Here is a 27611-nt window from a genome sequence, read left to right as displayed (position 1 = left end):
TACTTAACAGCTCTGTTTAGCTTAGGGATTTTTAGGCTGCTTTAGGGCAGTTCTCTGTTAGTAGTTCAACCTGGATGAGTTTTTCTGTGCTTGAATTTGTACGTATTCCAACAGCTGAAGAAGAAAAATATAGAACAACACATGCCACATATTAAAGAGACATTATTTTAATTTGTTTCTGCTGTGGCAGCTAACCTTGGTGTGACCTGATGAGCTACTTTTTCACCTTTATCAAATGGAGTCAGTTCTTCTGGTGGGGAATTTGTCTTAAAGGGAGTTTCAAGCACAATGAATTGAACTGAAAGTTCAAAAAGGGAAGACAGAGGTTGGACAACAGGAATGAGGGTATGGGCTGGTCCATTTGCAGTAGAAAGTTTGACTTCTGAAGATGATTTGCAGTGTGAGCTGATGAAGTTTTTGGAGGAAGCCTGTACATGTGCTGTATGAACTGGAAGGTGGTGGGAATTAGCTGAGAGAGAAAGCTGGGAGGAGAGATGGCTTGAACACTGCACAGACAATGTTGTGGGAATGTGCCTGTGTGGGTGGTAGTTTAGAGAGGGGAAGAAAATGTGACTTGTAAAGAACTGCAGATGGACAGGTTCCTTGATCATTTGACCTTGACATGTCACTGAACTGAAGACTCAGTAAAAGAGCTTCTTCACTCCTTTTACTGTGGCAGTTGCTTGGGTGCAGAACTTTTTAAGGAAGCTTTATAATTGAAGTTTGAATTTGACAAAAATACATGATATGCAGTGTGGAATGCCATGCAAGTTTAACTGTCTCTTTATGTATCTGCTTGAATTATAGGAGAGGTTTTCTTTTTTTTTCTCAGTATTAAACCTAGTTATGTGAAAGCAATTTCAAACAGCAATTTTACCATAGTAACTTGACTGTTAGAGGTCAACTGAGGATACAGGTGAGAGCTTTCAGGAGGGAAACTTGAAAAGCTGTGATCTGTATTTAAAGAACATAAGAACATCCACTTTGCTACTATAGGACATTTAAACTTCCATTTATATCAAGGACAACCAGAGAAAAAACAGTATATTTGAAACTTCTAGTACATGATCTTAAAGTAATTCTGAACCATCAGGAAAACAAGTCAGTTGACAGTCTTTGTATCACATTCTCTTAAAATTTGAATAGCTAACTGGTGCTTATATATGACAGCTAAAGTATCTAAGGGAATGTAAACATCTGCATTTTCTTCTATATTGCTCTTAGTTTTTACTTTAAAAGGGAGGTGAAAGTAACAATTTAAGAACACTGGAACTTCCATCTTCTTTCTGTTGCTATCACATAGTTTTTGGCTTCTCCCTCTACCCTCCCCCCTTTGCTCTCTGTGAAGCTTTTAGCTTATATCTTGTGGATGCCTGCAGTTCTAATTAAAAAATGTAAAAGACTATATGTCAAGTTAGTTCTAATCTAAACAGTTAATCTGCAAACTGAAATCGCCTGAATTATCTGCAAGGTTTGAAAATGTTTCTAAAGTAGTTCTTTATGGGATGTGAAATACATTCCACATCACAACTATGTTAATTTAATCCTGCTGCCAAACTAGTACTTTGAGCAAATAACTAAACCATTTGGTGCTTAGGCAAATGAGGACAAGGCACTTGATCAACGAATCATTAAAGACTAAAAGAAACTTGTTGAAGTCTTGTCATTTGACAACACTCATTAATTGGGTGCTGTGACTTTGTCACCTGTTAGTGTTTAGTCTAACAGTATTTAGTTGAAACTTTGTAATAAGAAAACTGCTTACTTGAGCTACACTTGAGTTTATGTGAAGTTACACTCTTGTTGTCTGCTGCTTTATTGGCTGTGACTTGTTCAGTAAACGTTTTATTTCAGGTACCACTGAGGCTGCTACCTGCATTTTCACCATTGTCCATACTGCTGGAACTATAAATTATCAGTTGTTTTCTTTAGTCTGTGGTTCAGTAGGACAGCATTTTTGAGAAGTCATTGCTAGTGGTGTTTTGAAGTTTAAAATGCCTCTTTGGAAAGGTGCTTTTGGAAATTTGTTTCTTGAACCTGTAGTAGTAGTTGTCTTGCAGATTCTTCACCAGCAAAATTTTTTTTCTAGAAAAGAAAAATAACTTTTACTAATGTTTTCTGGCAGCTAGAAATACCAATACTCTTTTTTAGGTGAAAGGTATTTACTTGCATTTGGAAATACTAAAAAATAGTTTTATGTACTATGTCCTTAGTACATGCAATAGCTGTTCTGCCTTTTGACAACAGATTGCATTGAACTGTTCTTGCTGCTTCACATTGTAGGAAGGCATCTGTGTATGAATCCGTTTGAAGGGTGGCATTAACCAAGTGTTCTAATAAGTGTCAGAACATTGCTAGGAATGTTAGTCATGAATATGAACAAAATTCCATGATTGGGGAGGAATTCACCTATGTTTTAAAAACTCTGTAATTAAAAGGTAGCCTAGCACAGCATGTGTTGCAGTATTTAGGTCACAATGCAACTTTTATAATGTATATGAACAGCTTGCCTTCTGGTTTTCTTCTTAAAAATGAGAGGCAGGATTTAAAAATGAATGAGTGCCTGGAAAGTGGAAAACATAGGGCTCGCTTGAATGCTAATGGAATGTCTTTGTTTCCTTACTTTGTGCTTAAGATTATAGCTCTTGCATACAATGTGTGTAGAGTGTTATTCAGAGAAATCAACAATAAAAATAGAAGTCTAGTTGGAAGGGGCTATTATGAACCTTTTCTTTTGGTTGCTAAGATCAACTGTCTATTCCACAAATCAATAAAATTGGGATGAAACTATGCTAGCATTGAGTCATTACATACTGCAGACTCTTCTTTGTGCAGTGTACCTCTCCTACAAATGGAAGAAAAGAGAATTCTGGATAGCTGCAGTTTGCAGGTTAGGTAACAGATAAAGAGCTGGCCTCCACTGCCACTCCCCAGGTGTGATACAGGGAGCACTTCACAGTGTGTTTTGTGTGTATGTGTGTTTTCCTCGTGGAGGTGGTGTTGGTATCTCCCATCCTGCCAGAGAGAAGGGACTTGCTTGGGCCATGCAATTCAAGTTAAGTAAGCAGTTGCTGATCTTGGACAGTAAGCTGTCCTCTGACTAGAGAGCAATGCCTTAACAAGGTGTGATTTCAGTGGGAAAGTGATCCTTTCCATATATTTTTGCCCTTTAGGGAGAAGCTTATGCTCCTTTCTGATACCTCAAAATATGTGTGTCTTTGCAGTCAATGATGAATCTTCTCAGCTGTCAAGGAAAGTTTTTATTAAGGTTTTGTGTGAGGAGGGATAATTTCACAAATATTCCAGCATGCAGGAGGCCTCTGTCCATGCTATGCTGATGCTCTATGTGCCTTCTCTTGGATTGTAGGAGTAGTAGCCAGCATAGCTGGTGGGTTTGCTTTGTAGATGACATGTGTAGTAGGGGCACCCAACTGTGGGAAAATATTTTTTGGTCTCAATTGACCTGGGCTGCATGCCTAAATAAGAGAAGGCAAAAGGTGCATTTTAGTGCATTTTCATTGGGAATTGGAGGCTTTTTGAGAAATGGAGGATTGGACAGGCTGTAGAAACTCAACTCCAACAAATCACGATAGTGTTGTTTTTCCTACTGAATGAATTGTTTCTTGGTATGTAATTTTATTATGGTTCAATATTTTTCAAATTTGTTATCTTCTCCGTATGACTGAGATTTTTTAAAATGTACATGCCGATTAAATACTTTGACTGCACAGTCAGATCTTCTTGATTACAGATTCTTCTAAATATAGGTTGTATTTTTTGTTCCTGTCCTTTGCCCCCACCCTTTTCCTGGCCTGAACCAGATGTCTTGTTCTTTTGCTTTACAGGCTCCAGATAAAAGGAAAGCATTAGAAGAGACCAAAGCCTACACAACTCAGTCTCTAGCTAGTGTTGCTTATCAGATCAATGCACTGGCCAACAATGTATTACAACTGCTGGACATCCAAGCATCCCAGCTACGGAGGATGGAGTCCTCCATCAACCATATCTCCCAGGTAATCTTTTTTTTTTTCTTAATAGAAGGCTGACAGTATTGGAGGAGGCGTTATTGTGTCTCTTGTATTATTGAGCTGGATAGTTTATGTTGATTTCTTTGAATTCTCTGAGTATTAAGATAGAAAATGGTAAGGCTTTTTTCTTCCAATATTTATGAAAGCCACTTTGTGATGAAGGTCATGTCCAAAATAAAATAGCTCCTGTATCAAGAAATTCTGGAGTCATATTTGGTTTAAAGCAGGAATTAATTTTTAAGATTCCAAAATCTGAAGCCGCAGTTGAGGGAGGGTTAGAGGGAAGGATTCTATTTCTGAAGTAAATCCAGTTAGAAGAGCCATGTGAGTGGTGGTATTTTATTTAACATTGCAACATATGCGGTAAGTTCATTTGTTTTCATACCCTTGCAGGATGTAATTTCATGTGCTCTGCTGAGGGGCAGAAGGATTCACATGCTGCCCATTACCTGCTCAAGCCAAACTCCTTCCCTGCCAAGCATGAGTGAGCAGACCTAACTTGTACTGTGACTGCAGTATTGCTGGAGTTGTTGCAGTGAGAACATGGAAATAGATGACAGGGAAGAACAGGCCTATCCCTGTCAGTGCCAGCCTGTATCCCCGTGGCTGAAGCTTCTCCCTGGCTGTCTGCTTCTGGGGGGAAAGAGTTGCTGTTGCTGCCTGCCTTGTACCTGATCATTTGTCTGATTGCATGCTAACTCAGCCAAAAAATGTCTGCTGTGTTTAATCTAGAAGTGGCTTGTTGCATAACCAGGTGTGTGTCATACTAGTGCCAGTGAAGGCAGGGACAGGAGTCAATTATTTCACCCTTACAGTGCTGTTTTCTTCCTTCCCGAAGCCTAGCCATGATGATGATGATGATGATGACAGTGCTGTTCTGAAATGGGCTTGAGTGAGTTGTTAAAAGCCCAGTGTTATTCTGTCATATGCTCTTCTTGAAATTCAGTCAGATCATTGTTGGGCTTTGATAGTCCTATGTCTATGTAAGATGTTTCATAAACAAGTCTCAGAGCATTCAACCTAGCATGTTCTTCAGTCCAACCAGTGAACTAAAAACCTTAGTTGGTCAACCACTATCCTGTTAGTGGTACATCTTAGACCAAATACTTGAAAGAAAATGCTGCTCATGGTCCCTGCTGTCTGCCTCCCCAAAGGCCCTGCTAACCTCTCCTTACTGTTCTTTTGGAGTTGTGGTTTCTAAACCTCTTTCTTTGAAATGGGAGCACAGTGGTTCGCTGAAACATGTCAGCAGAGAGAAGATTCCAGTGCACATGAAAGGACCCTCCTATTAATAAACCTGTGGAAAAGGCTTGTCAAGTTAATATGTGCTGAGAACTAGACAGTGTTAAAAGCTGTGTGAAGTATTTTAAAAAAGTACCTGCCACTGAAAAAGGAAAGTAAGAGGAAATGCAATTGCTGTAGATAAGTTTCTTGTTCTGTTAAATATTCTGAGTTCTTGATGCTGGGATTATGATTAACTCTGAAGAAATGACTGGATACAGAACTGAATGTACAGATTTTCCCAAGCACTGGATACCCCTTTATACTAAGCACATCTTTTTTACGTGTTTCAGAGCTGCAGTGTGTGTGAAACAATTATTGTTAAATTCTCATTGGCCCACTAATATGACTAACCATGGAAAAAGCCAAAATGTTTGATACTAGCACAAAAGGTGTTAACCCTCCGTACTATTTGCTGCTTGAATTGAAGGCGCTATGCTGGAAGCTGTTGAGTCACCTGATACATGAACTGTTTGCTAAAGACTGTGAACAATCAGTGCTTTGTAGAGCTTTTGAGGAGTGTTTAGCAAGGTCACTTGCTCGTAGTTTCTGTCTTGGTTGGCCTTTCCTGAAACTAATCCTTGCTTATAAATGAACCTCTGCAGACTAATTTTGTAGAATTAAACTGGATACAGATAATGCACACATACCAGCTCAGCTATTTGCTTTGAAATGTTTCTGCTCAAATGCTTCAACTGCGTTTCTTAAATCTGCTGTGCACTTGCTGTGATAGACTGTTTTTAAATGTTTCAAGATCTCCAGAGTGTCTTTCCCTGTGCCTATATCAATGTGAATATTTTCATGTCACTGAAGCCTGGGGATGAACAAATTCTCAAAATGGTATTCTTTTCTAAGAAAGAAGTATTGCCTAGAAACACAAATCTGAATCAATTACTCAGTTCTGGAGTTTGCAAAAAAAGAGCATCTATCTTTGAAATAAGGTACAATTTGATAGTTCTTTCTATCTGTGAAATAAGGTACAATTTGATAGTTCTTTCTAAGGAAGAAAATCCTGTGGCTCTTCCGACCTACAGGTAGTTTCTGTGCTCTTAACGTTTTTCAGTTCCCTAAGCATGTTTTCCAGAATGACTCTTGACTAAATGACTGGGTAGTTAATCTTGATTAGTAGCCACTCAGTATTTTTTCAGGGTGTGTATCTTCACTGGAAAAAACACTCATGAGTGAGGTGATAGATTAGTGTGTTATATTCTTACTGGAGCCTAATTTTACAGGTGGAAAGTGTGCCTGGTTCTATAGCAAATAAATTACTCAGCTTTGGTTTCTTGTTGAGCACAAACACAGAGAGGCTTCTCATGAGTAATCACAGTGTGGTGAGGGAATGCTGTTCTGAGCACAGGGAGGCAGTGAACAGCTCCAGGAGTGGCTTTCACATAGCAGCCAAAGCAACAGCAAAAGCCTGCCCATCTGTATCTGTATTTTTCTGCCTAGATGTCTTTCAGCAGGTTCTGGAGTGACCTGCCATGTAACGATTTACTACACCCAATATATAAAGCTATGCACACACAGCTCAGCTAACCTGTGAAGGTTTAAATCCTTCATATTGACTTTGAGCATTGCCAAGCTGACTTGACCTTTCCAAGCTGCTTTAATACGGCAGAGCAGAGACTTCACTGTTCTGAAGAAAGTTCGCAAACCCTTCTAGTGTAAGGGATCCGACTCATCCTGTTAGGCGACATTTGGGGGGAAAAGATAGTAAGTGTATACTTTGGACCAATATGAGAATCAAGACTTTGTTAAAGGTATTAAGTTCAGCAAATGTGACACCAACCTACAAGAAGGGCTGGAAGGAGATTCCAGGGAACTACAAACCTGTCAGCCTGACTTCGGTGCCAGGGAAGGTCATGGAACAGATATTCTTGAGTGCCATCATGTGGCACGTGCAACCAGGGGATCAGGCCCAGCCAGCATGGGTTTGTGAAAGGCAGGTCCTTCTTGACCAACCTTGATCTCCTTCTGTGACAAGGGGACTTGCTTATTTACATGGAGGAAAGGCTGTGGATGTGTCTGCCTGGACTTTAGTAAAGCCTTTGACACAGTTTCCCACAGCATTCTCCTGGAGAAACTGGCTGCTCATGGCTTGGCTAGGGGTGCTCTTTGCTGAGTAGAAAACACTCTCTGGATGGCCAAGCCCAGAGAGTGTTGGTGAATGGAGTTACATCCAGCTGGCAGCTGGTCACCGGTGGTGTTCCCTGGGGCTCAGTTGGGGCCAGTTCTGTTTAATATCTTTATCAGTGATATGGACAAGAGGATCAAGGGCACCCTCAGTCCGCTTGCAGACACACCAGGTGGAACGTGAGTGTTGATGTGCTGGAGGGTAGGAAAACTCTGCAGTGGGATCAAGACAGGCTGGATTGATGGGCTGAGGCCAGTGGTATGAGGTTCAACCAGGTGAAGTGCTTGCTCTTGCAGTTGGGTCACAGCAACCCCATGCGGCACTACAGGCTTGGAGAAGTGTCTGGAAAGCTGCTTGGCAAAAAAGGACCTGGGGGTACTGGTAGAGAGTGACTGAACATTATCCATCAGTGTTCTCAGGGGGCCAAGAAGGCCAGTGGCCTCCTGGTTTATATTAGAAATAGTGTGACCAGCAGGACTAGGGAAGTCATCATCTCTCCTGTACTTGGCACTGTTTCTTGGGTGTACTCCCCTCTTCCCCACCTCCTCTTGGAAATGAGAGCTGACTTAAACACGTACTTTAAGATAAATTTTTTTGCTGCTTCATTTCCACAAAGTTCAAGAGAATGAAGATGGGACAGCCAAATTCGTCAGAGGAGAGAGGTTGACAGGGACATCCTTGTTTACTTTGTCAAAACTGAAAAATGTAACAGATCAGCGCTCACATTTATGTCAGAGCAGCAGCAGTACTGGGTGTAGCAACTATTCCTTTTTTTTTTTTTTTGTCTACATAAACAGTTTTTAAATAGCTCAGTGTTTAAATCCAAGCATGAAGAAAGCAATAGACTCCTTTTTAAGAAATGATAGTTTTCACCAGGGAAACACTGCCTCCCTCAAACATTCAGTGTTAAGATTTTCTTCTGCATCTGAAGCTCTCCTCTAATGCAAAATAGGGCCTATTGAAAAACAATATGTTCTGAAAGCTTAACTCTCAGCAAAAAAAAAGGGAGAGACACATGCACATCTTTTGTTACCATTAAAAGTTAGAAGCTTTTAGAATAAAAAAACCCCAAAAACGCTGAATTAGTTCAGAAGAATCTTGCCTGTTACAATCCATGTCTAATTAATTGCACGCGTAATTCAAGTGTTGCATGCAAGCAGAAAGCCAAATGTTTCTGTTGTGTGGTTGTCTAGCTAAAGTCAGGGCAACAGTGCAGGTATGCAGATGTCTTCTTGTAGGCCTTCTGAAACTTACAGCTGCAGCCTGTGTTGAACCACACATAGACACCACCCCCAAATACTAATAAGACCTTTTCCATTGAGTGAGCAACCAGTCAGGACTGGTGTGGATGAGGTTTCAGAGAAGCTCTGCTGAAGATGTTCTGGGGTTTGAAGGAGTGAGCTCCTAAGTGGTAGCAAGTTGGTGTCTGAGGACAGGGAAGGGGAGGGCAAGAACTGTTAAACTCTCAGCGGGTCTCCGATGCTTGAAGAGGCATAAAGCAATGCGTGTGCAGTGGGGATTCTTGATGTTTGAGTTTGTGGGAAAGAACTTTCAGAGTGTGCATGTACTTTGGATTAATGTGATACTGCATTTACAGATTGTGGTGTATGATCACAACACAGTTTAACTTCACGTTTGAAAGCTAAGAAGTAGAAAGAGGATAGAAAATGTAACAAATCGTGCTAACGAATGTGGGTGGTCATGCCTGGGAACAAGCAATTATGTGAAATACTTTAGTACACTTACAGATGGGAACAAAAGACCTTTCCAGATCCTCTTAGTGGTGACTGTGCTTCCAAAGTACAACTGTCCAGGTACTTTTACCCTGAAGTTGCCTCTTTAAAAATAAAATGTTTAAAACCCTGACCTTTCTCTCTCACCTGAAGAACATATGGGCTGGATGAAAAAAATTGTTAACTGGAAAGCAAATTAACCAGAACTAGCAAATGGTTGATTGCTGCTAACAAACAGGGTCAGTACTGGAGCCCACACTGTTCAGAACATTCTTTGGAGACCATTCAGAACATAAAACATGTCCTTGACAAATTGGGGAATAACTCTAAATTAGGAAAGGTGATTCATATGCTGAATGACAGAGTTTCAGTACAGAGGAGCGTTATTGAACCAGCAAAATCCTTGGGAAACTGGGTAAGGTGCAAGGCCCTCCACCTTACGTAGAATAACCCTGGTGGGAGGTGACTCTGAGTAGCCATGTGCTGGAAAGAAGCTGGTGTGCTGATGGGAGCTGTGCTGGGCATGAGCCAACAACACGAGGCCATCTGAATAAGTGAAGCAGTGTGGCAGGGCTGCCTTGGGAAGAGTGTGGCTGGCAGATGAAAAGCGGTGATTATTATCTGCTCTGCAGTGATGAGACTTCATCTGGAGCACTGTGTCCCTGGGGTTTTTTTTTTGGTTGTTTGGTTGGTTTTTTTTGTCACCCCTGCCTTGCTCAGGAGTGATTTAGGAAAGTGGAGATAGTTCAGGAGAGAGGGATGCTGAGATGGTCAGGGGCATGGAGCATGCAGCCTACAAGGAGAGGTTGAAGGAGTTGTGTTTGTTTGGTCTGACAAAGAGAAAGCAGTAGCTTATGAATACGTGAGCCTGTCTGTCTTTGCAGTTAGTCTTTTACTTGGTAGTGACAGTGTAATGTTGAACAGTTAACCACAAGTTGAAGCTCAGCAGGTTAGTACATGGAGTTGGGAAAATCGTTTTTATCTTGGAGCACTGGAACAGGTTACCCTCTGCCTTGCCCCTTTCAGTGTTGCACTGCACTAGCTAGGTATATCCTAAAAGTCGACTTTGTATCCTTGCAAGGCACATTCTAAGTTATAGGAAGTAATTGGTCAGTGGGGCAAACAATTATGAAGTCAGGGGAGAAACTGCCACCACATGGCTACAAATTCTTATTAGCTCCACTTCCACACATCCAAAAGTACATGAAGAGACCAAAAGTATCTGCAGGAACTAGACCATCATCTTATGTTGTATACAGTAGAAAGAAAGAGTCTTCTATCTGGTTCCCTTGAATTGCTTGTGCTTGTCGCAGACACAAATATTCTAAATATGGCAAATAAACTTGTACCTTTTGTTTAGATTAACCTTGCCTTGGGTGACGTTCCCTCTCCTAATAAAGTACTGACAGTTATCTCTGTGGCCTTTGCTTCACATCCTGTTCTTCCTGTTCTCTCTGTGATAGAGGCCAAGGCTCGAGAAGTTGCACTGTGCTTGCTCTGGTTATCTGTCTGCTTATGAAAATTGTTGTTAACTTTGTGCATATCAGCTTCTACATGATATATATAAATTGCTCAGAATGTAGTATAATGTGTAAGGGTTGCCTTGTCAGCTGTTCTGTTGAGTAATTCCCTTCATGTCCACGAATGAATTCACCCAGGATCTGATTTCTGTGCAGTTCAGCTGATACAGTCAAAAAAATCCCCAGCACATGACCAACAAAAAAAAATCAAAACAAACCTGCCCATGATAGTTACATACACCTATGAGGGTCTTTCTGTGATGGGGGAAGAGCAGCTGTTTTGAAGAAGAAAACTGGAATGCAGGGTTTTGAACATATTTTTGGGGAATGGGAGAAATTGCTAACTTTAATAGCCATTGACTGTAATGAATTCCTTCATAGGCTTATTCCCGTTCCAAAGTCCAGTGAAAGGACAGTCCGAATGCATAGTTTTCAATGTGTTTTAGACCATTAAAGCCTCCTTACTGCTCAGTGAATATTTGGCTGTAAGCTCTAGATACCTCATTAAGTACTAAATTAAGAGGCCCGATGCAGCCTCTTGTTTTCTGAAATCAAAGCAAAAAATCCTGGGACTGTGAACATTACTCTGAAAGGCCTTTTTGATAATTTTGTGCATCAAAGGAGTCGTTGGTGTTTGTGCAGTCTTTTTAATGAAAACCCCTCATATCTAGACGTTATACCACATAGATGAATCATGTCACTAACCTGCTATTAAGTCACATTTTGGACTTTTCAAGGAGTCTTGGGGTTTTTTTCTTCAGATTCTTCTGGTTAGGTTGTTACCTGAAATTAATTTTCCTTCTATTTCAAGTCTTGGTAAACCAGCATTCTTCACATGTGAATAGCTCCTGGTTTACATTGAATGAAGGTTTTGTTATGTCTGACAGTGTTTTAGTTGCATAAATGCAGAGTATGAGGTGATGATAAGAACATTGTGCTAATACAGCAGAAGGCAATCAGCTACCGAAGCATTTAGTCCGTTGCCATGCCCATACCATCCAACACAGCCATTTGGGAAATTGGTTTTCATGGCAGCTGTACAGTGTTATGCTTGAGCTGACTGTATTTGGGGGAAAGGAGGGGAAAAGCAAGTACAAGACACTTATTGAGGAACAGATGAGTCTTGGTGGTACTGCATCATTGAAGCTGCCCCTCTTCGTAGTCTGCCACTCAAGCAAATGAACACAACCTGCTGGGTGCTTGTGGCTGGACTTCTTGTGCCTTTCAGAAGGGAATTGGGGAATTGCTTGGTGCCTTCTGCTGGGGCACGTAAGTGCTTAGTTAATGTTGATCTGCAGATGGAAAACCAAGTAATGATTTACATGAGTGTTTTACAAGTCAGTACAAATGCTCTGCCACTTTTTATGATGCTGCTGGGTTTGACTTTATTCTCTTTATTGGCAGGGGCCTCTTCTGGGACCTATTGATACCTGTAGTGCATGTCTTGTAAAAGCTTACAGGTCATATACATGCAGAGAACACTTTTATTATAATTTCCATTTGGAATACTCACTATAGATGTAGAAATGACCACCATAAAATAGGTCTGCCTCTTCCTTAATTTCAAAAAATAGATTACTAAAGCTGTCATTGTCCTTTCTAGCGTTACTTTCTGGTTCCAACAAATAATTACATTATTTAATGATTTTGCCTAATAGTGTGCCTAATTATATCCTCTGGGCACAAAAATGTAAGTAGTATCTGACCATAGAATCATAGGTCTTGTATGTTGTTTGCTTCCTCTTTGAGAATCTGCTGAATAGCTATGACTTTTTGCTGAATGTATCCTGGTGTGAGTGCTAATGTGCTGTGGTTTTGTAGCTTTAGTTGTTCATGCCTAAAAGCACTTGCTTTTTCCCCTCACATGTTGTCCTAGGGTGATTATTTACAGTGGGTCCATCAGTACAATTCATTGTGATCTCACACCAGGATCGAAGCATACCTTGCTATTTCTCTGACTGGCTTCTCTGTCTTTGCTTGCAAGAGAGAAATAATGTCTTGTCAACCTGATCTTGTAATGCTATCTCAAATTCCTGTATATGGCAAAACCAGGAGCAACAAGGGTGTGATTAAAAGCTATTAGGCTTCTATACAAAGTAAGAACAAGTAAGATGGGGACCTTAGAGTTAACTGGGATCGTGATGGAAATAGTAAACCAAATCATTGCTTCAGGAAAGGTCAGTTGGGCCATTGTTTTAAAATACAAGAACAAGGAAATTGAATAACAACTGAAAGGCTTGATTTGCATGTAGGAAATTCTGCTTCCTTATTGAACTCAGTGTCTTATAGGATTGTTTTTTTTCTTCATTTTAAGTTATATTTTTGAACTATGTTCAAAACTAGGCTGTATAAGGTTGCAGGATAAACCTTCAAACCACAAATCAACCTTTATCTGACTGGAAAGGAGATAAACGTCGTCTTTGGGAAGCTGATCCTTCTTTGTCCATTTATAGGATTTTCTTATGTGTGTTGTTAAGTCAAGTATTGAGCAAGTTACAGCAATGGCCAGATGTACAACAGGACTAAAAGACATGAGTTGTACAGTGGATAAGGCTTGTTTCCTAAGCTAGGCTGAAAAAGGTGTTAACTGAAGTTTTTGAGCAGTGTACATATTTTTCTCTCTTAACAGTTCATGGGCAGTGTGTGGTAAGCTAATAACAAACCAGCTTGTGTGGACTAGCAATTTGTTTATTTTTCTAAATAGTTCTTGAGCTTCTAATTGAAACTTAGATTTTAAAAAAAGAGACTTAACTTGAAATATGCAGTTGATCTGTGTGTGTGTGTGTGTGTGTTGGCAAATGAAACATGGCATTTGAGAGTGGAAGGATAGTAGAAATATTTGTTATTCCAGTGTTCCATCTCCAGGCACTTTTTGCCTGCTGTGGTGATGAGTGAGATGCGGAAATAACTGAGAACAATCTCCATTTGGGAAATGGAGAAACCTCTAAGTCGTAACAAAAATGTGCTAACTTCACATCATTATGGATCATTAAGATAAAGAGAGGGGTCCAGTCAAAAGGCCTGAAACAAGTTAGACTTTTGTAACTATCTAATCTCTTACCTATGTCACTGACTTTTGGTTTAGTTTCTTCAGATAGCCTAAATCTCATGGTAAGAGACAGCACTGACAGAGTTATAAGCCTGTAAGCTGATAGGAACTAGAAATCCTTTATTTTATTAGTTCCACTCTGCACACTGAGGATGGTCTGCTCGCCACTCATGTATTACTGTTTTAGCCTCCTCCTAAACTGACGTATTATTAAGCATATCACAACATTAACATGCTGTGTTATGAGTGGTGTTCATCCTTGTGACCTGTAGACATGTCCATTAGTGCCTTATTTTGACTGTAACATGACAGCTGACAACAGAAGTGCTCAGTATATTATAACTTTGAAACACTCCTGATGTAGTGGTAGCATTTGACAGTACTCTTGGCATCTGGATGCTAAAACTGGAGGAGAGAACTTCTGGGGGTGTCCATGGTGCTTTGGTTTATATAATGAGTTTTTCCCTCTTCTGAATACAGACTGTGGCACATTAACAAATAACAAAAAGCTCAGGAAGCGGGGGATGGTTTCCGTAAGCTCTCACTGAGAGAAATTCAAGTTCAGTCACTGGGGATTTTGCTGCTTGAAGCATTCCTCCTGCAGTGCAGTGTGCCGTGCCCCTGAACTGGTAGAGAATATCAAGCTTCTATCCCAGTTAGCTTGCTTATTTCTAGACCTCTAGAGAGGGGAGCAAAAGGAGATTGAGGGGACCACAACTCTAAGTTGCTGGCATTTTATTTTCAACTCAACATCTTTATGAGACTGTATTTCCTTGGGCTGCATTAAACGTGTAGACCTTTAGTCAATGCAGAAATTCTTCAGAGGTTCTCCATACTAGAGCTGACTGAATTGCTTGGAATAAGTGTATCTAACATATTTAGTATTTTGGAAACTATTTGAAAAACTTTTTAAATATTGATTTCCGTGTGAAGTGTTTGCCTAGAGTACATTTAAGAGAATGCTACTGACTGGCCAACTACTTTGAGAATATTGAAAAGCATCATCTAATGAGTAGAAACTGAATAAAGAAAATGTGTGAATTTTTCCAAATGCATTTTTAGAAATCAGAGGTTCTGCAAATAATTATGTGATTTAAGCAAACATCCTGGGAAAAAAGACTGTGAACAGTCTGCAGATCTTACTCAGATAAAGATAACTTTACTGTGTACTCTTCCCCTTCTGCCCATTTGCCTGGATTTCTTCATTGTTCTTAAAACAAATGCATGGTTGTTGTTTATATTAGCTGTATACTTCTGTGAGTAAACGCACTCTATACTGCTGAATGGATATACACAGTTTAAATTCAAAAAGTTCATTGACCTTGCTTAGGAAAACCAGACTTTACCAAAGCAGTGGGGAGGAGACAGGCCACAGAAGTTTGCACAGCTGTCTTTTTTGTAGTCCACTGAACTGTGTTGTCATGTACCCCTTAATCTCTCAGGGAGATATTTGTCTCCTCACCAACACCTCCCTCCCTGATTAAGGTAGCTGTAGCAGTATATTGATCTCCATCACTTTCTTGTGCAATTAGGTTTCTTGCAGACATTCAGTGACTCTTCAGTGTGTGTTTAGCTGTCCAGTACTGCACAGGTCAGTGTCCATGGTGGTTGTTATTGTGGAGTGAGTGCTAAGGCTGCCTCTTGAAACACTGTGGTGCCATTCAGAGGCTTGTAACCCACCACAGTGTTTGGAGCACCTTTACCAGAGCACTAGTCTATCTTCCTCATGTGTAAACACTTAATTGGTCAATATTTCTGTAGTGTATCTCTAACTTTTGTCTAAAGTGACAGTAGGAGATGTCCAGTCTCTTTTTTCCTGACGTTCTCTTGTTCCAGACAGTGTTTTGTTCTCTGCCCCTTACGCCCTGAATTGTGGGCTCAATTATCCTGGAGGCAAGGCCTTGAAAACTGCAGACTACTGGTTGCTTCCTTCAACTGGATTCTTTCTGTGTATCATCTCCATGGCTGATGATCTTCTTCTCTCCAAGCCTTTGCAATCAGATTTAATCGTTATACTAATAACTGCACAGTGGAAATGGGTAATTTCTGAGCACATGATCAGTGTGACTAATGAATTTACTGTAGCAATAGCAGGATAGCACATTCAGCAGCAGGAACATAGTAGTGTACTCCTCTCTGTGTCTACACACACGACTTTCTGTTCAAGACTTGTATTGTCTTTCAACCTACCATCAAGCTGCAGTGTTTGTGTTCATGTACACTTGCACAGGACCCAGCAAAGATCTCATTCTGAGTATATGCATGTGCAAGTCTGAGATGTGGTCCTGGTGGAGGGGTTGACTGATGGCACAGTTTTTTCTTGGGCCAAGGTCCTCTGCCATAGTGCCCTGCCTTAGTCAGAAAACATTTTGCTGGGTAAGATTTTGCTGGCTCAGTATGGGCTAAGCGCTGCTGGGACTGTTGAGGCCATCTGGATGTTACCAACAGATGTAATTGCAGTATTTCATATCAGTCGTGGCCAAGAGTAGGAAGCTAAGGGAAATCCATTTACAGAAACAATGTGCAACTTCCTGTTTGAGTTGTGTGTGGAAATAAAAAAGGCAATGGAGAAGTAGAGCAGTCTTAGCAATTCCATCTCTGTCCTGGCCCTTCCTCCCCACCCTGTTAGACTGGTAAACGTCATACATACTTGCGATTTGATTGTCTGTCTTCTGCTTTTACTTAATATATCCCAAATTACAAGAAGTCTGTATGACTCAGTCCAAAATAGTAGCGCAGTGTTAGGAAATGTGTGAGGGAATTTTTGTTAACTCTCCTTTTTTGTTTGAGTATCTTAATAGGTTTCCATGTGCAATACTGTGGAAACTGGGCTTTCAGAAGAAGTGTGGGCTGAGGAAAGTTCATAATGCTTCTAAGCTTGTCCTGTGTTGATGTACTTTCAGAAAGGATAGCTGCTTACTGAAGGGGATTTGAGAAAGGAGAGACTGCATCAGAATGTTGAACTGTCTTGTTCTGTATTTGTCTTTTGAAAACAAAAGTGATGAGCTTGTCAGATCCTTGTTGTTTTAATATTTAAGTGACATGGAAGAACTCTTTGCTGCAATAATATGCTGAAGGTAGTAGTATAGATACTAAGTTAACTATAAAGTGGAATAAGCATACTGAAAACTTGTAAGTGGAATCTGTAGTGGCTGAATCTGTTCCTGCCACCTTATTTTACCGATAAGACTCACAGGCAGTGAGTCTCATCTTGCAGTGGGGAGTGAGAATGAGTCTCTTGCAATGGGGACAAGAGGAAAAAAATTACCATTGCTGGGTATCCCTCCACTGGAGTAGCACCTCATAGTGTTGTTTGCCATAGAGGCTTGCTTACGTTTCTGTAAAAAATCTTGAAAAAATCTGGAACTTTAGTAATTCTCTTCTGAACAAGCTGCAATCTTCAGCCTTTGAACATTTAGGAAACAAAAGAAGATAAAAAGATGTTTGATGTATGGTAAGCTGTGTTTGTGGCACTAAGCCAAGATGTTTTGTGGTGTAGATAGTATAGCCTTCAGCCATGTGATGTCTGTTTAATGAATACCTACGAGTTACCCTTGGTGCAGTGCTGACCCAGCTGAAAACTAGCACATCTCCCACTAGCTTATATCACTGCCATCAGATGGCATATGGTCAAAGAGGTATAGAAATAACATTGTGCCCTGGTTGATTTGTAATCATAACTATGTCGGTAGGTGGTTAGAAGATACCCAGTATCATTCCAACATATGTTGTCTCTGCTTTATGTCTTAGGGAAGTGGTCTGTCCTAGGACTGTCAATCTTAGACACCTCCTAGGCCCTGGATTCACATGGAGAAGTGGGGTGCCTGGGAGAGGCATTTTTGTGTAATAAGTGAGTTTTGTTGGTTTTGGTTGTTTGGTGGTTGGCATTTTTTTTTTGTTTTAAGAAAAGTATGTGAAAATTAATGCAGAAAACATTCAAGCAAATGCATGTGACAAATGAGAATAATCCATTTAACATAAACTTTATTATTGGAAAGTATTTTATTTTGCTATTAGAGATGATAAAATAAGACACTAAAGAGGTGATAAATTACAGCTAAGGCAATATTACCTCACTTTCTCTTGGTATAGGTTCTGTCTCATCCCCTCCCCAGTTTGACTTGCCAAGTTACAACTGAATGTGAGGGATTTGGCTTTGGGCTGTTTTTTGTTCAGACATGAGCATCTTGACTTGTCATTGTTACAGCTCCTTACCTTAGACAAACTTTCAGAAAATTCCAACTTGTTCTGTTGAGTTTATTTTTTTATAAGCTTTTTTTAGATGGTTTCCTTTTCAGCCACCTGCAGTGCTCTTTGCAATTGCACATGTTCATCTCCTACGACATTGCTTTTTTTGGCACACAAAATGCTTTTCGTTTGACATACAATTTTGTTCTACTCCCATGGTGGTTCTTTAGTGAGTCCAAACTACTGAAGAAGCCGTTTTCATTTTTGCCTTTCTGTCCGTGTGCTTTCCTTCAGTCAAAAATATATTTAGGTTTGTATGTTTTGTTTAATTCTAGACAAGTGCATTGCTTCCCGTAAGGAAAAGAGGGACTCATTCAAGCACTTTAAAATGCTGCAACTCTTATGTGGGAGCATGCATAAGCATATTTTGCTGCTTCTTTTTTTTTTTTTTTAAAGGAGCCTCCCCATGTATGCATATCTTCAGGAATACCCATTAAAAAAAAGGTTACTAAAATCTAATTTCATGTACTGAAATACACTCCCGCATGCAGTTCGGATTTTGACTTCACATAATCAAAAGCATTTATCTGCTTTTTAAGACTGAATACAAACATAACACGTTATGACTGCACATCCCAAATGTTGTTTTGTCAAAAATGTATCAGTAGGATTGTACAGTTGAAACACTTCTCTTTTGAAGTGTCTTCTACTTTAAAGACTGGTTTTAATTAGCAACTGGTGTTAGTTAATCACTGAAGTGTCTGATTGGTTCCCTGTGTAGAACAGTAGAGGAGAGGGGATGTATCTTGTTGGTTCTCTTATTGGAACCCTGCCTTGGTGAAGGGGAGATGGTGGGTCGGAGGGAGGACTGAGTAAGAGAACTGACTTTCAAAGAAGTGTTTGTTGTACAGTGTGAAACTCAAGTAGATGGTTACCAGTTGTTAATTTGCCATATGCTATGGTTTTGATCTGTGTAGAGCTGGGTCTGTATTTCCTGTCGTGCAGTGGTTATGAAGTGGTGGGGGGTGGGGTTCAGCCACAGCTGAATCTCCTGCAAATACTGGAAAGCATATTCTGGAGTGATCAGGGATTTTGTGTTCAGAACAGGGAATAGCACCATGAAAGCTACTTTTCTCTCTCTCTACTCCCAACATGTGATGCTCAAAAGCCATAGATTTTAGAAGGCAGGTAGAGATAAATGCAAATAATCTCCCTATCTCCCCTTCTCTGTGTCTTCCCACAGAGATCTGCATTAATGATGCTTTTTTTTTCTACCTGTGTATTGTACTCAACCTCTTGAAGAAAGTGTTGAACTAGCAGTTAAATTTGAAATAAATAAAAAGTTATCTAGAATACAAAAATTTGTTGTGCTCCCCATGAACATATATCAGAGATCATTTGAGGGCTTTTTTTTTTTTTTTAAAGAATAATGTTCATAATGCACAAACCAAACTGCACCATGTGTCTGTTTGGTTTGCTCAAATGGTTAAAATCTTCAAGTAGAGTTTGCCAAAGCACAGGAAATGTGACCCATAACTCACTTGTGCATTTTCATTAGCAATTAAAAGCACAGATGGAAGGTGTTTTGCAGAGAAATCTGGGGTAACTTTCTCTGTTTCGCTGAGGTCAGAGCAGGCAGCTGTGGCAGCAGTGCCTGTACCTGTGCCCACCTACACTCTGTGTCTATTCTCAGTGCTGCTGCAGGTGCACAGCTCCAAGAAGCTGGCCCAAGCAGCAAAGCTACTTGCTTGGCGTAGCACAGGAAGTCTGGCAGAGCCAGGAATAGAACTTCAATCTGCTGTTTTCCAGGCTCTTGCTTCTAGCCACAGACCCATCCCACCTCTTCCCTTCACTCGACTGATGTCCTGGCAGACAGCTGCCTCCTGCATGCAGGGCCAGCTGCCTCTGCAGCGCTGTCTGACCTCCATACTCCAGATGTTTGAAGTTCCATTTCCCCCATGCTTATGTGAACTTTAGCAAAATGCTTCTGGCATTTCTCCAATGCAACAGGGAGGAGGGAGGACTGTTGTCTTTATTTTTTTCTTTCTGTAATGCAGGCCTCTGTACAGCTGCTAAAAATCTCTTCCTCTGTAGGACTTAAACTCCATTTGTCTTCAGTTACCATCTGCCAGTCTTACTTCCCACATCCTTCTCCCTATTCCCAAAGACACTCCTGCAGACCTCCCCTCCTTATGCTCTGTGTTGGCATCATATTCCTTTCAGTTGGGGAATGTGGGGAGCAGGGGTTGAAGGTATGATGAGACACTCTTGTGTCTCTCCACAGATATTCCTCATTTATAGACCTTTATTCTCTGAGGTGGCATTTCACAGGTGAGACCTACTATTTTCTGTCAGCTACCTCATTTTATGTTCTCAGTGTCTTCCGTGACCGTGCTCTGAAGAGAATAAGTGAGAATAACGTGAGAAACTTCTTTCCTTCTGTCCTGTCTGAAGGATGAATGTGTCCTCCGTAGCAGTCCTATTTGCACTTGGCACCAGGAAAGAAAAATCAGGCATGAACTCAAGTCTGGCTCTTGGACAAGTGGCCTGGTTTCTTTGCTCTGATTCTTGTCCTAGAATGTCATGTACCCGCTCCCGGCCCCTCTGCTCTGTCCTTGCCCCGCATCCCCTTTCTGCTCAGTTTCCCCAGCAGAACAGAACGTATGACTAGATTTGCCAATAGGGTACTCTGAAAAGTGTCTATGTAAATAATCCTTTAGCTAAACAGGCCTCTCTTTTTCCTTTTCATTGCTATTGTGTAGGTGTATGTGCCACTCCACAGGTTGTGTTTTGGAAATTGGGGTCCAGTTGGGGTCCACTTCTCGGTGAATCCTAGTCTTCCTTTTGGAAGAGAGGCTAAAGCTGAGGCTATCTGTCTATGCCCAATAATCTTTAAGCCTGTTTCTCTGGCTTTTGTTTTCAACTTCTTGATTTTAATGAGGCTTTTTTTTTAAACACTTGCAAGCATATGTTCTGTCAGTCAGGAATCAATTTTTTTTTAAAGTATGTCTTGAAATCAGTGTGGTTTAAGAAACATGCTATGGAACTATGTGCATTATTGTTTTACATTCAGTGCTTCTGAATTCTAAAACCATGCAGAAAGCAAACTGTCCTGAATAAATGAGATATCTATGGTATGCTTCCCTCCCTGACCATTTCCCCCCCACAACTGTCCTGATATCCCAGAAAAAATATGTATATGAAGGTATAAAAGATCTTAATCTTGCTGAAATCTTGTCTGCTTTATGCTGGTGTCAATTGCTTGGAGAATCAGACAAAATCTACTAGTGTATATAAAGGAAAAGGTTTTAATTCTTACGTCAGGGGCTAGCTCCATAGGATTAAACTGACATATAATCTGTGTTCAGAAATAATTAAGAAATAAAGTGATAAACTGTCAAAATAAAGGCCACAACCAACACTTTATAAACCTTCCTCCCCAGATATTATGGATGATATTTGTAAGATGCATTGTTAGCATTGTGATTATATATATGTATATAGTTTATGTATATAAATATATTTTGTGTATAAATATATTTTAAATAGATTTACATATGAGTTACTTCTGGAAATAGGACTTAATATTTCTTTTGTTATTTTTCCTTTGATCTGTCTAGTGCCTTTCCCCCACTCTGCTGATGGTGAACATTTTAATATGGACTGTGAAAGTTGCTGTATATATCTGTGTTGATGGCCTTAGTTCATTGTGTTAATCTGTAAAAGCTCTTGAATGTGAACCCTCTTTGCAGGAAAAGGAAGGTGACATATCAGATTATGAGACATGGCTTATCTGGCTCCTCTAACCTTTTACCTTAAGAGGCCTGGATTTACCAGGACTTCAGGAGATGAAGCTTTCTGGAGAGCCTGTCCTACTATTGTCACTTGTCTGCATGCTGAAGGGAATGTGTGAGAAACTTCTATCTATAAACTTACCAGAAAACATTGCTGCATTTGCAGCTCTTAAATCTATTTCAGTTGCCTCCTACATTGCCAGCACCACATACAAAGCAAACAAACAAGGTGAAACTCTGATGTCTAAATACTTCAGAGGTGATAGGAGACCTGTCTTTCATGGTGCAGCTTCAGAAGGCATGGCAGGATATTCTGAGGATTCTCAAATGATATTTAGACAGTGGGTTTCAGGCAACTATTAACCATAGTGATGGATTGTGTATGTGAAATAATAAAGCCTTGAAATCCTTATATTCTGAAAAGAATTTGGGGAACTGAAAAGAGCATCTCTGTTTCTCTTCTCTACTAACTTGCTTGTTGCTGGCACTGACTTTCTTCTGTGGATTGACTGATAAGTTGACAGTACTTCAGGAGACTTGACTCTGGTGACTGTCCAAGGGGCTGTTAAAGATGTCTTGAATTCATCTCTTGAAGGGGGAGATGCTAAGAAAGAGGTGCTAAGAAAGACCTTTTCTCTTTTTGTTGTGAAAGTGAAAGATAACCAGTAAAAAGCCTCTAGTATGGTAACTTGAGATGAAGATGTGTTCAAAGCTAATTAGGGACTTGAATTTCACACAGTTGATGGCTAACTGGACATGATAAAAGGTTGCATCAAGTCTTCTGCCTTAGAGACAGGATTGGTCCCACTAGTTACTGATAACAGAGCAGTACTTCTGTCAATGTTTCTTTCAGGTTTTTTATATGCTTCTCTGGTGTTGGTTAACTTAACCAGATGTCTGTGCTGAAGAACTGGGAAGAGAAAATGCTCACCAAACTGCCCAGTTTTGGTCTATAATTGAGTTGGTGCAGTCACAATTTGGGTATTCAAACAATTTCTAGTCAATGGAATTGACAGTTCTAATTCCCAGTGCCAGTACAGCCTCATACTTGGGAGAAGATCCCCATGGACTAAATGAGTGCGTGCATAGCGATAACAAGGGTGACCAATGCCAGTTGTGCTGACACTCTGCTCTCTGTGTCTCCCCTGAGGCCAGGCTTGCTTAGTCTCAGACTCTCCTGGATAACAGATGGAAATAATTTATTTTAGTTCCATAGATAAATTCTTAAGTTTCTCGAACAGTATCTTGGTGGGGATCATGCTATATATATATATATATATATATATATACACACACTAGTCATCAAGTCAAATGCTTGAATTACTAGCACTTTAATCATGAGTTAATGAAATGTGTACTTTGTAACATTGTGCAGGTATGTGACTGTATGTGTCATAAACCCACAAACTACTCACTTGCCTGATGTGCTTTATACCTATAATTGATCTTTTCTGTAGAATATTCCTCTTGCAGTTTAAATATGTTGACACTTCCTGTGTTGAATAATACTGAGTTTTCTGTTGAATTTTCTTTACAAAATAACAGCATAAAATGGTGCTCTCACTGAAGAAGTTCTGTCTGTCTGAGCTCATTAAAGCTGGGGATTTTATTGTTCTTTTTGTAGGTCAAACTGACTTCTTGCAAGTGGCCTGTACGGCGTGCCTTGTCCAGGGTCTCTTCAATGCCATTACTCTATTATCCATAACTCATCTATTAGAGTCTTATTAAATACAATTTCTTTGTGGAAGTAGCAGTGGAATAAATCTGTATTTCTAAAACAGAAACAAGCTTATGTTCTTAGTCTCATCAGTTTATTTTCATTTCAGGGAAGCTTATTATATGAACTATAGAGCAAGACAACAAAATCTGTAATTTTGGAGAATGACAATGAGGGTTAGAGCTGGGTCTAGGAACAGATTGCAAAGATTGAGGGTTTGGGTAATTTTTATTTATTTAAAGGATGCTGAAAGCACCTTAGTGTTTGTTTCTCAAATTATCTTTCCTTTGGTTAACACTACTATTTATAGTCTCGGTGTATGAACTTGTAGAAAATATTTTTGGTGTTAGAATGTGTTTAGTATTCAACTATATGTATTTTACTGCTATTACCACCTAAATCTGAAGCTGCAGCTCATTTTTACGGGTAGTAGAACAGAACTTACTTTTCATATGCAAATGTAAAGTAGTAAGCTTAGAATCCAGACAGTTATCCCAGAGGTCGAGGTTGGACACTAAACTTTCTCTGCGTCACTGTCTATCCCACATATTCTAGTTTTATTGACAAGATTCACTGTGAAGCCTGTGTCTTTGCCCAGTATTTTGTGTCACATCAGGCACAGTTTTTGCTGAAGTGAGATGCTATATTTGATGGATTGCCAGCCTGATGGGGTATGTCAAATCTACTGTTCCAATTGGCTTATTTTTGATTAGAGGTTTTAGGGCTCTTTTTTCAATGTCATTCTTTTATAAGTCTGTGGTTTTGTTTGTATAAAGTAATTCTAATATACTGTTAACATTTAGGTGTGTATATAACACTGATTACCCTGTAACTAGGGCTTTACTTACTTGAAATACAATGTTAGTAACAGACCCAACTCTATGTTCAACAGGAACTGAAAAATCAAGAAAGGGATACAATGTCAAAATTACAGAAAACTGCTGCCAGTAAAGCTACCTGGCCTTCCTTGTCTCCTCACTTTAGAGAAAGTAGTGGCTTAAGGAAGCCTGTAGATTTTGAGCCTACATTTCTTTTTGTCTGAGTGGCTTAGGGATGAATTGAAAAGTTACTGGCTTGTAGCAGTGTGCAGCACAGGACATGTGTTTTAAGGCCGTCCATGATGTGAAAATAAAAGTTCTTAAAACCATTGCATGAAATGGCCTGAAAAGCTGTCAGTAAAAATGGTGGTGTAATTTTAGGATTTTTTTTCTCTTATGTGTTTGGATGTTAGGTTTTTTTAAATGAAGGAAATGTCCTTGAAGTGACTTTGTGCTCTTCCTCAAACTCATGGTGATTTCAGTTTTGGGGCTTTTGGGGGTGGGAAGGGGGAGTGTTTCCTAAGTGGGGGTTTTTTTGGTGGTTTGGTTAATTTGTAACTTTCTACACTGTATCTTAGTCTCTCTTTTGGGGAGTTTTGTTTGTCCACTCCTTTTACCTGGTAGCCACCACTTTCACTGTTAAGGACTGGGGAGTTGTTCTCTCCCCTAACCATTACTCCACACTTCCCAAAAGCCTGGCAGCTTTTTCCAGCTCCACCACACAGGTCAGTGTGTGTGCTGTTACAGCTTCATTTGTGAGGAACTGGGGAGGAGCAGAGTAGGAAACTTGGAGTTTTCCTGCACAACACTTCTGGAGTACAAATCTAAAGGGTATTTGCCTGGTGTAAATTTGTGGTATTAGTGTAATGAGTTATCCCGTCCTTCAGGACAGCATGAGGTTGGCAGTACCTTGTTAGTGGAATTGATTTGATAGAGATTATTCTTTTTCTTTTATTCCCTGTGCATCCATTTGGTGAGAGAAGTGGTGGCTGTGTGAGTATCTGGCTCATAAATTTGAGTTGCAGTGGTTCAGGATTAAAAAAGGTTGTAGAAGCTTGAATTGGTTTTCTTTTTCCCTTCCCCTGCCTCCTCCCCATATCCCTAGATGTGTGAGCTGTATTAAAATATTAAAGATATCCTCAAATTAGCTTGGCCAGATGTACTGCATTCTCTCTTTCTTGTAAATTGTTTGTTCTGGGCTTGCACACTCTAGCACATGGATAGAGTGCTATCTACAGCACAGAATAATAAAAGAATGACTATTTGCTGTATCATTGCTGTGCTCCACTTGGCCTTGATGCTACTTCTGAGGAAGCAAACAGTTAAAATTTAACTCTACATCGTGTTGTTCAACTGGGTTTTTCATATGACTTGAAGAAGAAAGATAGTGGAGGCAGCTAATAATTAACAGTTCCTTCAACCTCCAAGCTTAATTTTGCTTCTGGATTAGCTGGCATAGTCCCTAGCACCCAGTTATAATGGCAAAGGGGGTTAAGTTAAATTTTGCTTCCCAAAGGAAACATGTTGTACTTTTCCCTCTTCTCCAAATCAATATAATGCTGGACTTTTTGTCACTGGATTATGTTGTCTAGGAGTGAGAATCCCATCCCAATACCTCTGATTTTAAGTTATGATACATATTTATGTTTCAGCCCAGGCCAAACATACGTGAAGCTGGTCTGACTCTTTGCTAATGCTTATTAACCTGCGTTAACCCAAGCCAGCTTGCCATACTTTGCTCCACTGTCTTTGATGTTTAGAAGTAGGTTTTATGCATGAAATCACAAAACAGCTACTGTTTAGCTGTCTTGTTACCATATCAGAACAAACACTTACTCATAGCTACAGATGTCAAATGTGACCAGAGTTTTTTGAGAATTGTCTGTTTTGGCTGTTACCTGGTATGTGTGGCATGTGTCTCTTGCACATTAACTCATCTGGCTGGATAACTATGCTGTCCTACTAAAAATTGTTTGTGTGTCGAGTATTTCCTCTTTTGGAAGTGAAAAACATTGCCTATGACTAAAGAATAAACTTCCACACGAATGTCAAGCAAATAGATACAAATAAAAATAGAAAAATGAGCAATTGTTGCGTGCTTTGTTTTGCATAATGTTCACATCAGAGTTAGTAATATGCAGATCTAAAAAAAAAAAGTAATTTCTTGAAGTAAGATGCTGTCTAGTAGCTCTGATGGGCAGCCTATTGCTCTGGGCAAAGCATATGCTGTGAGCCTTTTCTTTGCATAGGGGTAAAATCCCGCCATGCTTTTCCGGTGCACCAGATGTGGTGGGAGTTGCAGTCTCGTTTGCTTTGAACAGCAAATTAGTCTCTTGCACAGACATGCCTGAATGCTGTTCAGGGCTTCCATATGTGCCCCGTTGCTGGCCCTGTGCTATGATACAGCCTCCTCTTTGCTCTCTGATACAGTCAGTCTCCTCTTTGCTTTGTTTACCTTACTGAAATCCATGCAAAGGCTTTACAGATCACTACTTCATTTTGGATAAGCTGTCTAATAAAATTAATATATGCTCTTTTCTTGTTCTAAGAGTTTTTTCCATTAACAACGTGTTGCAGTATTACTTTAGTTTCCAAAACAGATATGGTACAGCATCTTTTCCTGGAATTTCTTACCCTCTGCTGCAGTAACTTATGGAATTTTCATTGTTTTAGGGAGGAAAAATCAGACTTTGTGGACTACCTGCTAGGAGAAGATGCATCTTTTTGTACTGTGAAGGGCTTTGTTTTGTTTCATTTCTCTTTTCTTTTGCTATGAACGTTAAGAGAATGCTTAGTATAAAGATGCATTTTTGTCCATCCACTGAACAAAAAATGAATTTATTGGTAATAACAGATTTGTTTTGTGAGAATGAAGTAGAAGCATGATTTATTTCAAGGGACATAGTATTTTAAAATATCCGATTTTGAAACATTGTAGAGTGTTTCTCAGATTGGTGTTCTCAGCCTCCTATATTGCTATGTTGTTCATTGGCTCTAAGGTTGGTTCTTTTTCTCACCTATGCAGTGCTCATGTATTAGAAAATATGAAGAGTTGCTTATTTATTGAAGAGTTTTAAAAGGTAGTTTGAGAACTGCTGTTATTGAACAGAAAGGCTCGGGTTGTGTGGAGAAATTGGAAGAGAGATGATCCAAGAACATGTGGCACAACACTCATAATCCTTTTCAGCAAGATCAAGAAACAAACTAAAGGCAGAACTAACATGTATGTTTTACTCTCTAAAAGGAAAAGAACAAATAATAGCTGGATTTGAAAAAATGAGTAGTCTTATTCTTTAGTCCTCATGCTATCATCTGTGAAATTGGCCATGAGAGCAAATGTGGCTGCAGT

General features: G+C 39.8%; 1 protein-coding gene across 11 annotated transcripts in view; it reads left to right on the top strand.

Annotated features, from left to right (window-relative positions):
* The window catches only part of ABI1 (abl interactor 1), a 77542-nt gene that overhangs the window by 19504 nt on the left and 30427 nt on the right, over window positions 1–27611 (top strand). For all 11 annotated transcript variants that reach the window (XM_008930076.2, XM_008930070.2, XM_008930081.4 and 8 more), the window contains exon 2: window positions 3846–4013. In XM_008930076.2, the coding sequence (XP_008928324.1) occupies window positions 3846–4013 (168 nt within the window). The remainder of the gene's footprint in view (window positions 1–3845; window positions 4014–27611) is intronic.

This window comes from Manacus vitellinus, unplaced genomic scaffold (assembly GCF_001715985.3).
Source record: "Manacus vitellinus isolate BGI_N305 unplaced genomic scaffold, ASM171598v3 scaffold_3_pilon, whole genome shotgun sequence".
In the NCBI taxonomy this organism is placed as follows: Eukaryota; Metazoa; Chordata; class Aves; order Passeriformes; family Pipridae; genus Manacus; species Manacus vitellinus.
This window is presented reverse-complemented; position numbering and strand designations above follow the sequence as displayed.